This window comes from Engystomops pustulosus, unplaced genomic scaffold (genome assembly GCF_040894005.1).
Source record: "Engystomops pustulosus unplaced genomic scaffold, aEngPut4.maternal MAT_SCAFFOLD_971, whole genome shotgun sequence".
NCBI classification, from domain to species: Eukaryota; Metazoa; Chordata; class Amphibia; order Anura; family Leptodactylidae; genus Engystomops; species Engystomops pustulosus.
Genome location: NW_027285850.1, coordinates 1 through 18,995, shown reverse-complemented (window position 1 = coordinate 18,995; position 18,995 = coordinate 1). Strand labels below are relative to the sequence as shown.

The 18,995-nt window shown below is 52.9% G+C and overlaps 1 protein-coding gene across 1 annotated transcript; it reads left to right on the top strand.

The window, feature by feature from the left end:
* The first annotated feature begins 395 nt into the window (after positions 1 to 395).
* LOC140112681 (BLOC-3 complex member HPS4-like) lies at positions 396 to 18,924 on the top strand. The gene is made up of 5 exons (XM_072132586.1): positions 396 to 524; positions 14,224 to 14,314; positions 16,144 to 16,287; positions 17,631 to 17,738; positions 17,966 to 18,924. The coding sequence occupies exons 1-5, from the start codon at positions 484 to 486 to the stop codon at positions 18,107 to 18,109; spliced, it is 528 nt and encodes a 175-aa protein (XP_071988687.1). The 5' UTR covers positions 396 to 483; the 3' UTR covers positions 18,110 to 18,924.
* The last annotated feature ends 71 nt before the right edge of the window (positions 18,925 to 18,995 follow it).

Here is an 18,995-nt window from a genome sequence, read left to right as displayed (position 1 = left end):
GATTTTCTGAAATGGGAATCCCCTTTTAAAGGACATCTACTACCAAGATGAAAGACTGTAGGGAGCCTGGAGCCCCTCGGGTTCATTTGCATACAGTCCTTCATCCTGGTGGTAGATGTCCTTTACGTGTAAAGGCTTTCTGTAGATAAAGTATTTAGCTGTGAATGGAAAGCTTCATGGTTTGCTTCTAGGGGAGGCCGGGCATGTGACGGTCACACAGGTACATGGCTACTCAGCCGTATTCCTGTGTGATCAGCACATGACCTCCATTATCTTCAGCTTGCTTTTCCTCCGTTCATCCTGTCCATATGGGTGTATCCAGTGCCTAGGTACAAGATGTATGTAAATTATCCTGAGGTCTCTCAGATCCATGTTAATGTTTCTACCTTTTCCTCCAGGATCGCTTGGGGCGATGAGTCTGTGTAGCAAGTACTGTGTTGGTTGGCAGTGAAGAACTTGATGGCGGTGGAATAATTGCACTCCATGGCATCTCCATTTGTTTCTGAGGTCAGGCCAGTGTCATGGTGAGTCTATTATTCATGGAATATGTCTTCTGTATGTATCGTGGTAGTTTAGGCTAATGGTAGTAATTGAAGAGGTGTGTGCACATTATAAACATCACAAGACCATATTCCCTATTATAATGTCATGCATTACTAGTATAATATATATAATATGTGCAGAGGTCGCACTAACATTTTTCCAGAAGGGTAAAAATACTCCTCTCACCATTTTTGAGGAGTATTTTTACCCGAGGAGGAGTATGAAAATTTTGGTAATACGCCGTGCACACTGAGCACACACTCCACTCCACGCCACACTGCGCACACACACTCCACTCCACGCCACACTGCGCACACACTCCACGCCACACTGCGCACACACTCCACGCCACACTGCGCACACACTCCACGCCACACTGCGCACACACTCCACGCCACACTGCGCACACACTCCACGCCACACTGCGCACACACTCCACGCCACACTGCGCACACACTCCACTCCACACTGCGCACACACACTCCACTCCACGCCACACTGCGCACACACACTCCACTCCACGCCACACTGCGCACACACACTCCACTCCACGCCACACTGCGCACACACACTCCACTCCACGCCACACTGCGCACACACTCCACGCCACACTGCGCACACACTCCACGCCACACTGCGCACACACTCCACGCCACACTGCGCACACACTCCACGCCACACTGCGCACACACTCCACGCCACACTGCGCACACACTCCACGCCACACTGCGCACACACTCCACGCCACACTGCGCACACACTCCACGCCACACTGCGCACACACTCCACGCCACACTGCGCACACACTCCACGCCACACTGCGCACACACTCCACGCCACACTGCGCACACACTCCACGCCACACTGCGCACACACTCCACGCCACACTGCGCACACACTCCACGCCACACTGCGCACACACTCCACGCCACACTGCGCACACACTCCACGCCACACTGCGCACACACTCCACGCCACACTGCGCACACACTCCACGCCACACTGCGCACACACTCCACGCCACACTGCGCACACACTCCACGCCACACTGCGCACACACTCCACGCCACACTGCGCACACACTCCACGCCACACTGCGCACACACTCCACGCCACACTGCGCACACACTCCACGCCACACTGCGCACACACTCCACGCCACACTGCGCACACACTCCACGCCACACTGCGCACACACTCCACGCCACACTGCGCACACACTCCACGCCACACTGCGCACACACTCCACGCCACACTGCGCACACACTCCACGCCACACTGCGCACACACTCCACGCCACACTGCGCACACACTCCACGCCACACTGCGCACACACTCCACGCCACACTGCGCACACACTCCACGCCACACTGCGCACACACTCCACGCCACACTGCGCACACACTCCACGCCACACTGCGCACACACTCCACGCCACACTGCGCACACACTCCACGCCACACTGCGCACACACTCCACGCCACACTGCGCACACACTCCACGCCACACTGCGCACACACACTCCACGCCACACTGCGCACACACACTCCACGCCACACTGCGCACACACACTCCACGCCACACTGCGCACACACACTCCACGCCACACTGCGCACACACACTCCACGCCACACTGCGCACACACACTCCACGCCACACTGCGCACACACACTCCACGCCACACTGCGCACACACACTCCACGCCACACTGCGCACACACACTCCACGCCACACTGCGCACACACACTCCACGCCACACTGCGCACACACACTCCACGCCACACTGCGCACACACACTCCACGCCACACTGCGCACACACACTCCACGCCACACTGCGCACACACACTCCACGCCACACTGCGCACACACACTCCACGCCACACTGCGCACACACACTCCACGCCACACTGCGCACACACACTCCACGCCACACTGCGCACACACACTCCACGCCACACTGCGCACACACACTCCACGCCACACTGCGCACACACACTCCACGCCACACTGCGCACACACACTCCACGCCACACTGCGCACACACACTCCACGCCACACTGCGCACACACACTCCACGCCACACTGCGCACACACACTCCACGCCACACTGCGCACACACACTCCACGCCACACTGCGCACACACACTCCACGCCACACTGCGCACACACACTCCACGCCACACTGCGCACACACACTCCACGCCACACTGCGCACACACACTCCACGCCACACTGCGCACACACACTCCACGCCACACTGCGCACACACACTCCACGCCACACTGCGCACACACACTCCACGCCACACTGCGCACACACACTCCACGCCACACTGCGCACACACACTCCACGCCACACTGCGCACACACACTCCACGCCACACTGCGCACACACACTCCACGCCACACTGCGCACACACACTCCACGCCACACTGCGCACACACACTCCACGCCACACTGCGCACACACACTCCACGCCACACTGCGCACACACACTCCACGCCACACTGCGCACACACACTCCACGCCACACTGCGCACACACACTCCACTCCACGCCACACTGCGCACACACACTCCACTCCACGCCACACTGCGCACACACACTCCACTCCACGCCACACTGCGCACACACACTCCACTCCACGCCACACTGCGCACACACACTCCACTCCACGCCACACTGCGCACACACACTCCACTCCACGCCACACTGCGCACACACACTCCACTCCACGCCACACTGCGCACACACACTCCACTCCACGCCACACTGCGCACACACACTCCACTCCACGCCACACTGCGCACACACACTCCACTCCACGCCACACTGCGCACACACACTCCACTCCACGCCACACTGCGCACACACACTCCACTCCACGCCACACTGCGCACACACACTCCACTCCACGCCACACTGCGCACACACACTCCACTCCACGCCACACTGCGCACACACACTCCACTCCACGCCACACTGCGCACACACACTCCACTCCACGCCACACTGCGCACACACACTCCACTCCACGCCACACTCCACTCCACGCCACACTCCACTCCACGCCACACTCCACTCCACGCCACACTCCACTCCACGCCACACTCCACTCCACGCCACACTCCACTCCACGCCACACTCCACTCCACGCCACACTGCGCACACACTCCGCGCCACACTGCGCACACACACTCCGCGCCACACTGCGCACACACACTCCGCGCCACACTGCGCACACACACTCCGCGCCACACTGCGCACACACACTCCGCGCCACACTGCGCACACACACTCCGCGCCACACTGCGCACACACACTCCGCGCCACACTGCGCACACACACTCCGCGCCACACTGCGCACACACACTCCGCGCCACACTGCGCACACACACTCCGCGCCACACTGCGCACACACACTCCGCGCCACACTGCGCACACACACTCCGCGCCACACTGCGCACACACACTCCGCGCCACACTGCGCACACACACTCCGCGCCACACTGCGCACACACACTCCGCGCCACACTGCGCACACACACTCCGCGCCACACTGCGCACACACACTCCGCGCCACACTGCGCACACACACTCCGCGCCACACTGCGCACACACACTCCGCGCCACACTGCGCACACACACTCCGCGCCACACTGCGCACACACACTCCGCGCCACACTGCGCACACACACTCCGCGCCACACTGCGCACACACACTCCGCGCCACACTGCGCACACACACTCCGCGCCACACTGCGCACACACACTCCGCGCCACACTGCGCACACACACTCCGCGCCACACTGCGCACACACACTCCGCGCCACACTGCGCACACACACTCCGCGCCACACTGCGCACACACACTCCGCGCCACACTGCGCACACACACTCCGCGCCACACTGCGCACACACACTCCGCGCCACACTGCGCACACACACTCCGCGCCACACTGCGCACACACACTCCGCGCCACACTGCGCACACACACTCCGCGCCACACTGCGCACACACACTCCGCGCCACACTGCGCACACACACTCCGCGCCACACTGCGCACACACACTCCGCGCCACACTGCGCACACACACTCCGCGCCACACTGCGCACACACACTCCGCGCCACACTGCGCACACACACTCCGCGCCACACTGCGCACACACACTCCGCGCACACTCCACGCCACACTCCGCGCACACCCCACGCCACACTGCGCGCACACCCCACGCCACACTGCGCGCACACCCCACGCCACACTGCGCGCACACCCCACGCCACACTGCGCGCACACTCCACCCCACGCCACACTGCGCGCACACTCCACCCCACGCCACACTGCGCGCACACTCCACCCCACGCCACACTGCGCGCACACTCCACCCCACCCCACACTGCGCGCACACTCCACCCCACTACACTACACTACACACTGCGCGCACACTCCACCACACTACACTACACACTGCGCGCACACTCCACTACACTACACTACACACTGCGCGCACACTCCACTACACTACACTACACTACACACTGCGCGCACACTCCACTACACTACACTACACTACACACTGCGCGCACACTCCACTACACTACACTACACTACACTACACACTGCGCGCACACTCCACTACACTACACTACACTACACACTGCGCGCACACTCCACTCCACTACACTACACTACACACTGCGCGCACACTCCACTACACTACACTACACACTGCGCGCACACTCCACTACACTACACTACACACTGCGCGCACACTCCACTACACTACACTACACACTGCGCGCACACTCCACTACACACTGCGCGCACACTCCACTCCACTACACTACACACTGCGCGCACACTCCACTCCACTGCACTCCACTCCACTACACTACACACTCCACTCCACTACACTACACACTGCGCACACACTCCACTACACTACACACTGCGCACACACTCCACTCCACTCCACACAGCACACACTCCACTCCACTCCACACAGCACACACTCCACTCCACTCCACACAGCACACACTCCACTCCACTCCACACAGCACACACTCCACTCCACACAGCACACACTCCACTCCACTCCACACAGCACACACTCCACTCCACACAGCACACACTCCACTCCACTCCACACAGCACACACTCCACTCCACTCCACACAGCACACACTCCACTCCACACAGCACACACTCCACTCCACTCCACACAGCACACACTCCACTCCACTCCACACAGCACACACTCCACTCCACACAGCACACACTCCACTCCACTCCACACAGCACACACTCCACTCCACTCCACACAGCACACACTCCACTCCACTCCACACAGCACACACTCCACTCCACTCCACACAGCACACACTCCACTCCACTCCACACAGCACACACTCCACTCCACTCCACACAGCACACACTCCACTCCACTCCACACAGCACACACTCCACACAGCACACACTCCACTCCACTCCACACAGCACACACTCCACACAGCACACACTCCACTCCACTCCACACAGCACACACTCCACTCCACACAGCACACACTCCACTCCACTCCACACAGCACACACTCCACTCCACTCCACACAGCACACACTCCACTCCACTCCACACAGCACACACTCCACTCCACTCCACACAGCACACACTCCACTCCACTCCACACAGCACACACTCCACTCCACTCCACACAGCACACACTCCACTCCACTCCACACAGCACACACTCCACTCCACTCCACACAGCACACACTCCACTCCACTCCACACAGCACACACTCCACTCCACTCCACACAGCACACACTCCACTCCACTCCACACAGCACACACTCCACTCCACTCCACACAGCACACACTCCACTCCACTCCACACAGCACACACTCCACTCCACTCCACACAGCACACACTCCACTCCACTACACTACACACTGCGCACACACTCCACTACACTACACACTGCGCACACACTCCACTACACTACACACTGCGCGCACACTCCACCCCACTACACACTGCGCGCACACTCCACCCCACTACACACTGCGCGCACACTCCACTACACTCCACCCCACTACACACTGCGCGCACACTCCACTACACTACACTACACACTGCGCGCACACTCCACTACACTACACTACACACTGCGCGCACACTACACTACACTACACTACACACTGCGCGCACACTCCACTACACTACACTACACACTGCGCGCACACTCCACTACACTACACTACACACTGCGCGCACACTCCACTACACTACACTACACACTGCGCGCACACTCCACTACACTACACTACACACTGCGCGCACACTCCACTACACTACACTACACACTGCGCGCACACTCCACTCCACTACACTACACACTGCGCGCACACTCCACTCCACTACACTACACACTGCGCGCACACTCCACTCCACTGCACTCCACTCCACTACACTACACACTCCACTCCACTACACTACACACTGCGCACACACTCCACTACACTACACACTGCGCACACACTCCACTCCACTCCACACAGCACACACTCCACTCCACTCCACACAGCACACACTCCACTCCACTCCACACAGCACACACTCCACTCCACTCCACACAGCACACACTCCACTCCACACAGCACACACTCCACTCCACTCCACACAGCACACACTCCACTCCACACAGCACACACTCCACTCCACACAGCACACACTCCACTCCACTCCACACAGCACACACTCCACTCCACACAGCACACACTCCACTCCACACAGCACACACTCCACTCCACTCCACACAGCACACACTCCACTCCACACAGCACACACTCCACTCCACTCCACACAGCACACACTCCACTCCACTCCACACAGCACACACTCCACTCCACTCCACACAGCACACACTCCACTCCACTCCACACAGCACACACTCCACTCCACTCCACACAGCACACACTCCACTCCACTCCACACAGCGCACACTCCACTCCACTCCACACAGCGCACACTCCACTCCACTCCACACAGCGCACACTCCACTCCACTCCACACTGCGCACACTCCACTCCACTCCACACTGCGCACACTCCACTCCACTCCACACTGCGCACACTCCACTCCACTCCACACTGCGCACACTCCACTCCACTCCACACTGCGCACACTCCACTCCACTCCACACTGCGCACACTCCACTCCACTCCACACTGCGCACACTCCACTCCACACAGCGCACACTCCACTCCACACAGCACACACTCCACTCCACACAGCACACACTCCACTCCACACAGCACACACTCCACTCCACACAGCACACACTCCACTCCACACAGCACACACTCCACTCCACACAGCACACACTCCACTCCACTCCACACAGCACACACTCCACTCCACACAGCACACACTCCACTCCACACAGCACACACTCCACTCCACACAGCACACACTCCACTCCACACAGCACACACTCCACTCCACTCAGCACACACTCCACTCCACTCAGCACACACTCCACTCCACACAGCACACACTCCACTCCACACAGCACACACTCCACTCCACACAGCACACACTCCACTCCACTCCACACAGCACACACTCCACTCCACTCCACACAGCACACACTCCACTCCACTCCACACAGCACACACTCCACTCCACTCCACACAGCACACACTCCACTCCACACAGCACACACTCCACTCCACACAGCACACACTCCACTCCACTCCACACAGCACACACTCCACTCCACTCCACACAGCACACACTCCACTCCACTCCACACAGCACACACTCCACTCCACTCCACACAGCACACACTCCACTCCACTCCACACAGCACACACTCCACTCCACTCCACACAGCACACACTCCACTCCACTCCACACAGCACACACTCCACTCCACTCCACACAGCACACACTCCACTCCACTCCACACAGCACACACTCCACTCCACTCCACACAGCACACACTCCACTCCACTCCACACAGCACACACTCCACTCCACTCCACACAGCACACACTCCACTCCACTCCACACAGCACACACTCCACTCCACTCCACACAGCACACACTCCACTCCACTACACTACACACTGCGCACACACTCCACTACACTACACACTGCGCGCACACTCCACCCCACTACACACTGCGCGCACACTCCACCCCACTACACACTGCGCGCACACTCCACTACACTACACTACACTACACACTGCGCGCACACTCCACTACACTACACTACACACTGCGCGCACACTCCACTACACTACACTACACTACACACTGCGCGCACACTCCACTACACTACACTACACACTGCGCGCACACTCCACTACACTACACTACACACTGCGCGCACACTCCACTACACTACACTACACACTGCGCGCACACTCCACTACACTACACTACACACTGCGCGCACACTCCACTACACTGCACTCCACTCCACTACACTACACACTCCACTCCACTACACTACACACTGCGCACACACTCCACTCCACTCCACACAGCACACACTCCACTCCACACAGCACACACTCCACTCCACTCCACACAGCACACACTCCACTCCACACAGCACACACTCCACTCCACTCCACACAGCGCACACACTCCACTCCACTCCACACAGCACACACTCCACTCCACTCCACTCCACACAGCACACACTCCACTCCACTCCACTCCACACAGCACACACTCCACTCCACTCCACACAGCACACACTCCACTCCACTCCACTCCACACAGCACACACTCCACTCCACTCCACTCCACACAGCACACACTCCACTCCACTCCACTCCACACAGCACACACTCCACTCCACTCCACTCCACACAGCACACACTCCACTCCACTCCACACAGCACACACTCCACTCCACTCCACTCCACACAGCACACACTCCACTCCACTCCACACAGCACACACTCCACTCCACTCCACACAGCACACACTCCACTCCACTCCACACAGCACACACTCCACTCCACTCCACTCCACACAGCACACACTCCACTCCACTCCACACAGCACACACTCCACTCCACTCCACTACACACTGCGCACACACTCCACTCCACTACACACTGCGCACACACTCCACTACACTACACACTGCGCACACACTCCACTACACTACACACTGCGCACACACTCCACTACACTACACACTGCGCACACACTCCACTACACTACACACTGCGCACACACTCCACTACACTACACACTGCGCACACACTCCACTACACTACACACTGCGCACACACTCCACTACACTACACACTGCGCACACACTCCACTACACTACACACTGCGCACACACTCCACTACACTACACACTGCGCACACACTCCACTACACTACACACTGCGCACACACTCCACTACACTACACACTGCGCACACACTCCACTACACTACACACTGCGCACACACTCCACTACACTACACACTGCGCACACACTCCACTACACTACACACTGCGCACACACTCCACTACACTACACACAGCACACTCCACTCCACTCCACACAGCACACACTCCACTCCACTCCACACAGCACACACTCCACTCCACTCCACACAGCACACACTCCACTCCACTCCACACAGCACACACTCCACACAGCACACGCTCCACTCCACTCCACACAGCACACACTCCACTCCACACAGCACACACTCCACTCCACACAGCACACACTCCACTCCACTCCACACAGCACACACTCCACTCCACTCCACACAGCACACACTCCACTCCACACAGCACACACTCCACTCCACACAGCACACACTCCACTCCACACAGCACACACTCCACTCCACTACACACAGCACACACTCCACTCCACTCCACTACACACAGCACACACTCCACTCCACAGCACACACAGAACACTGCACACTACACTACACTACACACAGAACACTGCACACTACACTACACTACACACAGAACACTGCACACTACACTACACACAGAACACTGCACACTCCACTCCACTCCACACAGCACACACTCCACTCCACACAGCACACACTCCACTCCACTCCACACAGCGCACACACTCCACTCCACTCCACACAGCGCACACACTCCACTCCACTCCACACAGCGCACACACTCCACTCCACTCCACACAGCGCACACACTCCACTCCACACAGCGCACACACTCCACTGCACACACTCCACTCCACCCCACTACACACAGCACACACTCCACTCCACTCCACTACACACAGCGCACACACTCCACTCCACACAGCACACACTCCACTCCACCCCACTACACACAGCACACACTCCACTCCACTACACACAGCACACACTCCACTCCACCCCACTCCACACAGCGCACACTCCACTACACACAGCACACACTCCACTCCACAGCACACACAGAACACTGCACACTACACTACACTACACACAGAACACTGCACACTACACTACACACAGAACACTGCACACTCCACTCCACTCCACACAGCACACACTCCACTCCACACAGCACACACTCCACTCCACACAGCAGACACTCCACTCCACTCCACACAGCAGACACTCCACTCCACTCCACACAGCAGACACTCCACTCCACTCCACACAGCACACACTCCACTCCACACAGCACACACTCCACTCCACTCCACACAGCACACACTCCACTCCACACAGCACACACTCCACTCCACACAGCACACACTCCACTCCACTCCACTCCACACAGCACACACTCCACTCCACTCCACACAGCACACACTCCACTCCACTACACACAGCACACACTCCACTCCACTACACACAGCACACACTCCACTCCACTCCACTCCACACAGCACACACTCCACAGCACACACAGAACACTGCACACTACACTCCACTACACACAGCACACACTCCACTACACACAGCACACACTCCACTCCACTCCACTCCACACAGCACACACTCCACAGCACACACAGAACACTGCACACTACACTACACACAGAACACTGCACACTACACTACACTCCACACAGCACACACTCCACTCCACTCCACACAGCACACACTCCACTCCACTCCACACAGCGCACACACTCCACTCCACTCCACACAGCGCACACACTCCACTCCACTCCACACAGCGCACACACTCCACTCCACTCCACACAGCGCACACACTCCACTCCACACAGCGCACACACTCCACACAGCGCATACACTCCACTCCACACTGCACACACTCCACTCCACCCCACTACACACAGCACACACTCCACTCCACTACACACAGCGCACACACTCCACTCCACACAGCACACACTCCACTCCACCCCACTACACACAGCACACACTCCACTCCACTACACACAGCACACACTCCACTCCACCCCACTCCACACAGCGCACACTCCACTCCACTACACACAGCACACACTCCACTCCACAGCACACACAGAACACTGCACACTACACTACACTACACTACACACAGAACACTGCACACTACACTACACTACACACAGCACACACAGAACACTGCACACTACACTACACACAGAACACTGCACACTACACTACACTACACACAGCACACACAGAACACTGCACACTACACTACACACAGCACACACAGAACACTGCACACACAGAACACTGCACACTACACTACACACAGCACACACAGAACACTGCACACTACACTACTCTACACTACACACAGCACACACAGAACACTGCACACTACACTACTCTACACTACACACAGCACACACAGAACACTGAACACTACACTACTCTACACTACTCTACACTACACACAGCACACACAGAACACTGCACACTACACTACACTACACTACACACAGCACACACAGAACACTGCACACTACACTACTCTACACTACACACAGCACACACAGAACACTGCACACTACACTACTCTACACTACACACAGCACACACAGAACACTGAACACTACACTACTCTACACTACACACAGCACACACAGAACACTGCACACTACACTACTCTACACTACACTACACACAGCACACACAGAACACTGCACACTACACTACACTACACTACACACAGCACACACAGAACACTGCACACTACACTACACTACACTACACACAGCACACACAGAACACTGCACACTACACTACACTACACACAGCACACACAGAACACTGCACAATACACTACACTACACACAGCACACACAGAACACTGCACACTACACTACACTACACACAGCACACACAGAACACTGCACACACTCACCCGGAGTCCCGACATAGACGCAGGCAGCTGCGGGCAGGTAGGGAGATAAAGCAGGGAGGGGAGCAGCTGCCCCGCTGTCCACAGGTATCGCGGGGCCTGCGCTCTTGCTCTGGAGCGCTGCTGACACAGATCACTGTGTCACTTTTCCCGCTGAGCGGCCCGGCACGCGCTGTGATCGCGCTACAGACACCTCTTTTGCAGCGCGCGCCGGGCCGCTCAGCCTGCGCGCTACAGGGAATAATTGCCATGCGTAACTTTACGCATGGCAATTATTTTGGGGGGTAATGGCGCCACATCACGCGTCTATGACGCGTGGTGAGGCGTTAATGCGACCTCTGAATATGTGTATTCCATAATACTATATAATATATTCAAACACCTGCCTAAATATCTAACTAGTATTAATATTTCATAGGAAATCTAATTGTGAAAGGCCAAGTGTCCTTGTAGAAAGAGCTGTCATTCTGGAGCTCATACTTTCTGTATAGTCTATTGGATCTTACTTGCCGCAGCTTGGACCCAGATCTATATACCAGAAGAGTAAATGATCCTCCAGTCGAGTGACAGCAGCAATAGTGATAATTAGAGATGAGCGAGCACTAAAATGCTCGGGTGCTCGTTATTCGAGACGAACTTTTCCCGATGCTCGAGTGCTCGTCTCGAATAACGAGCCTCCTTGAAGTCAATGGGAGACCCGAGCATTTTTTTGCTAAAACAGAACACTAAAAGAACAGTGCTTAATTAAATATTCCAGATGTTTCCTGATGTTTTGCTTGTTAAAACACATTGAAATAACACTATTCTTCATTTTGCAGGTGTCCGCGCGTGTCTCCCGCTAAGTTCAGAGATGTTCGGAACATCTGGAATGTGAAGAATAGTGTTCTTTCAATGTGTTCTGCACTTAAATGGTCCTGTATTCACTGTTTTTAATGTTTTAATTCTATTCTTCACATTGCAGATGTGCGCGCGTATCTCCGAACCTAACCAGACACACGCGCACATCTGCAAAGTGAATAATAGAATTAAAACTTTAAAAACAGTGAATACAGGACCATTTAAGTGCAGAACACATTGAAAGAACAATATTCTTTACATTCCAGATGTTCCGAACAGGGGAACGAGTAACGAGCCGGTCCGAGGATGCTAATACTCGACCGAGCAGTATACTCGCTCATCTCTAGTGATAATCTTTTTTTTTTTTTTTGGACACATCACCCGTTACATTGAATTGTACCCTCATTCACATCAGTGACGCCAAGGTCCAGCCATCCGCCATCAATCACAGGAATCCTGTATGGGTTCATTTTCTTATGTCTTTATTCTGCTTTTATATATACACAGGATGAATTATTTCTTTCTGTATGATGGATCAAAGGTGAAGGGAGAAGGGGACCCCACAAGGGATGGAATAAATTACTTCTATCCTCCGCAGGTGAACTTGATTTTCTAGTATGTCTGGTGTATACATAATATTTTTATTCCAGGACCAAATATTAGGTAATTTATAGTAATATGTTATATTTAGTGTATAACCTCTGTACAGCTCTGTGGCTGTAGGTTAGCACCGCAGCACTGTTTCCTGTTTGTATACTTATGCAGATAATGGGAACAAACTACATTTTATATACAAATATATAGTGTTAACTTTTTGGTTTGTTTTATAAAATTCGATGTTGTAGAAAATCTTTTCCAGGCGTATTTTTTCAATGTTAAAGGACAGCTGTCAGCAAATTAAACCAAACAAGCTGCATATACCAATAAAAACAGATTCCTAGCACTCTTCCAATTATGGTACAGTAAAAAGCCGATCTATAACGGAAAATACCCTAAAGTTCTGTCCTATCTTTCAGCGGTCCAGCGTATTCATGAGGGGGTGGTGGAGGTACTGCCTTCTATTCTGCTTCTCCCCAAGTCCGCAACACCCACACTAGATGCCGGCGGTGACTGCCTTGTTCGATGCTGCAGTTACCGCCTCCTCAGATGGCCACGCACTCATAAGTACACTGGACCACTGAAGAATAGGTCAGTTGATCGGACCACTACGTGCCACATTGTGGCAGAGCTTTAGGGTATGCTCTGATATAGATGGGCTTTTCAAAGTACCATAATTAGAAGAGGGCTAGAATCTGTTTTTATTAGTATGTGCAGCTTGTTCGGTTTAATTTGCTGACAGGTGTCCTTTAACAGTAAACCTTTAGCCATTTTGTAATGTCCTGGCTGAGCCCTGGTTTCTCAGATGTTTTGTGCACTACATAAGGGAATGATCTTTTATTAGCCAGAAGAACACAGAGCTGTGGTAATGTATGAAGATGCCCTTCCAAGAACCTTCCAAGTTACATAGGTTTTATGGTCCCTATAACTCTTTATGTTCTCATTGCCTCCCGTGCTTTCCATTATTTGTGTATATAGAAGCATAGAGGAGTAAACAGTAAAGATAAAATCCTTCATTCATACAAGGAGAATTGTGACATTCTGTCAGCTTCTGGAAAACCTCATACTCCATTTTTACTACAGCCCTTGGAATGCAGCGTGGGAAATTCATTGCATGCGTTGTTTGTCCGGCTTCCTGTACTTATCCAAAGCTGTCAAGTATACAGTATGACTTGTATGTAACATAAACACAATTTTAGAAACCCTTTTTACAAACATCATACAATTTAGTGTTCATTTTCTTCTGTTGTGCCTTCTTTTAGATTGCCAAGTTAGCTTATAACTTTTATTTAGTTCACTTCATGTGATGTATATATTTTTTACATTTCTAAGCAGTTGCACCAGATTTCTAAACGTAATCTATAACTGTAAATTGAGTTTGAGCTTATGTAGTGATTAAAGTAAAACTAAACTCTCGACAGAATTTGAGAAATTAATAATACAGATAGTATACTTTTTAACATACTTAAAGGCAACCTGTGACAAGGGACCTCATTTTCACTAATGACAAGTTGCAGAAGCTCATCATACCTGCATTGAAAAAATGTAAAATCCAAGTCCACAAGAAAATGATGCAAATGTGTTTTTTCACCTTCTTCACTGCATTTGAATTTTTTTTCCAGCTTCCCAGTACACAGCATTTTTGTAGGTGGGCACTAAAAAATGGAAACGCAAAAATGAATAAGGAGGCGTTAAACTGCCAGAAAAAATAACGGATATCTGAAGAGCTTGATTATATTTACTTGGGTCACTTGTGCCAGTTCACTTCACTATAAGCTGTTCTTTTCCAGTTATATGTAGACTTCTCTGATGATGTTTTCTGATTTTCAGACGGCCATTGACCAGCAGGAGTTACTATGTGGACAGATAGCAGGAGTTGTCTGTTGCCTGACGGAGATTTCTAGTTATCCCCCCAATCTTATTCGACTACGAAAGCAAAAATTTGCAATTCAAGTGCATGGCGAGTACTTGTGGGTGAGTGGTCTTCAGTATTCAGTATTTTTCTTTTATCCATATATTTTGAGAAAAGATGTGTTCTGGGTACTGACGTACTGCTGAGTATTCATGCCAGTGCAGCATAAATATGTAAGGGTGTGTTCTCAAAGAGGATTTTGACACAGATTTGTATCTGGAAGATCCATGAGAAAATCTCCTCATGAACTCAATTAAACGCGACTGTCTTTATTTTTGTCCTCTCACTGGCAAAATCTGGACAGATTCCACTCGCCATCTAGGGCACATTGGAAAACCTGACACACAATCCATATTAAATACCTCGTTTGAATATATTCTAAAGGGTGGACCAGGAAGTGAATGTAGAAAAACAATTATTAAACCATAAAAGACCAGAGCTTGTTATCTGTGGGAAGCATTTAATCTATATTGACAACTAACACCCGTGATATGCCTCTCCTGTTTAGGTGCTGTGGTCAGACTTGACTGTGGCATTAAATAGGTTATTGCTCCCACTGGTGCCAGTGCCGATCGTAGCAGTTCACATGAGGTGCGTGCTGGAAAATACAGCAAACTCCTGGAGCTCAGTGGGCTCACATCCTTAACAGCCCCATGATGTACAGTTATATTGTGTTGATTAGGTCACAGCGCTGCACACATGCGCTGCTGCCGGCGAGTCTTACAGGTCCCTGACTGACAGGGGCGTGGAGGGGGTGTGTTGGCCGCCCCCCTCATGAATACGGCCGACTGTTAGGAGATTTGTACAACGATCCGACCTCTTATTTGATGAGAGGTCGGATCGTTTTAAACGAAGTATAAAAACACAAATCTTAATAAAAATTCAATAAATATAAAGGTGCTGGGGATAGGATGAGGGGGAGCTAATTTGTTGGGGGTGTTTTTCCCAGGTGACAGGTCCTCTTTAAAGGACTTTTTCCAGTTTTATGAAGCTGATTACCTATTAATAAGTTAGGTGATCACTTTGAGATCCATGGAGATTCAACACTAGAGATCACCCAACCATTGGCTGATCATGTACTCCTGATTTTGGTGCCATAGGCGGGCAAGAAGTATGCTCCCTTCCTCTGTGTAGTGACTGGCCCTGGGGAGCTGTAGATGAGCCAGTAATCTCATATGGATGACCTATCCTATGGAACTGGAAAGCCCCTTTAAAGTAATAATATAAAGTAGGATATACGGTATAGGAAATGCTCCTAGATTCTCACATTCTCCAGAAAGTTTTCTAACTCTACAGGTGCGCTTCAATATAATTTTTCATAAAATATTATATGATGTCATCTGAAATTAGCTTTAACTGCATTGGTGATATAAGTATAGTTCTTAAAGGGCTTTATTTATTTCAGGCACTCGGGTGCTCAATGGATGTTTCGGATGTCACTTGCAAATGTTTCTTGGAGGATCTGATTGGACTGTTTCGCTTTTATAATGGACCATTATGGCACGCCTACCGGGTAATATATCCGCAAAGAATTATATTTACGGTTTAATAAATAAACTATGGCATAATTAATAGTGGAGATAGGAGTATAAAATAAAATATTTGTCTCCAGAAGCCATGCATTGCTCGGACATCTGTACAGAGCACAATTGTATTTTAACCCTTTTAGACACATTCCTACATTTTATCCATGTTAAATGTTATGTAGTGTCGGGTGAGCTTACTTTTCTTTCTTCTCAGGTTCGTTCCCAGGAGGAGCTGAGCAAGGAGTGGAATCTGTACCTAGAACACATACAGAACACCTCAGACCTGCACAAAATCTTTAACTCCCTCAGCCATGTGGATAAAACTAAAGTATGGTACAACCATCCTCAGATGATTTGATATATTGTGTGATATATTGTGCAGTCTAATCATATATATCATTATAATGCACAGTATTCTAGTTTATCTATAACATTTATCTAGTGTCGGGCAGCTACAGAATAAATCTATTCCTATTGTAACTGGAGTTGTTCATTGTCAATGAGCTTACCCACGGGTGATTAGCTCTTTCATTGGAGGTCCTGCTTTGAATCTCCATGATAAGTGGTTTTACTGGGAAACTAGGGGGGGTACAGGCAGTTCCCGGTTACATACAAGATAGGGTCCGTAGGTTTGTACTTAAGTTGAATTTGTATGTAAGTCGAAATTGTATATTTTATAATGGTAGATCCAGACCAAAATTTCCCCTTCACCACGACGGCACCAACCAGAGAGAGGGATCCGCCCCCAGGGACAGGAAACCTGAGCATAAAAAACATGCTCCTCCTATTCTGCCTCAGTGGTTTCCTGTCCCTGGAAGGGACCTGAGCGTGGGCTGAGGGAACCTCCGGTTGGTTCCGTCGGGTGCCCACAATACTACTTACCGGGGGGCGCGCCGCGTCTCTCCGAGGGAAAAAGCCGGCTCCACGTGGTCCATTCCTCCTCTCCTGCACCTCACGACACATTGTTGTGCCGCATGCGCGCGACCGGAAGTGGTCACTCTTCACTTCCGGGTCGCATCGGTGGCTGCCCGGAACGGAGGTGGGCAGCGTGAAGGCAGGAGAGAAAAAACCCCGGTGGGATAACCATCGGGGGTATTTCTGAGCAGGCTGGGCTCGATCTGTGCATATGTGTATATGCAATAAAAGATCGAGCCGGGAAAAAAAAAAAAAAAAGCAGGATCCGGAAGGGGGCGTGGCCTGGCTGGGTTTTTTTCACATTTAAGCGCCATGCAACAGTAAGCATT

What these genes read in the sequence shown, in the direction of transcription:
- LOC140112681 (XM_072132586.1), top strand. Translation starts at nt 484, where the DNA reads ATGGCATCTCCATTTGTTTCTGAGGTCAGGCCAGTGTCATG. An exon ending in TGCATGGCGAGTACTTGTGG is followed by an intron (nt 16,288 to 17,630) that starts GTGAGTGGTCTT and finishes TATTTATTTCAG; the next exon opens with GCACTCGGGTGCTCAATGGA. An exon ending in CATTATGGCACGCCTACCGG is followed by an intron (nt 17,739 to 17,965) that starts GTAATATATCCG and finishes CTTTCTTCTCAG; the next exon opens with GTTCGTTCCCAGGAGGAGCT.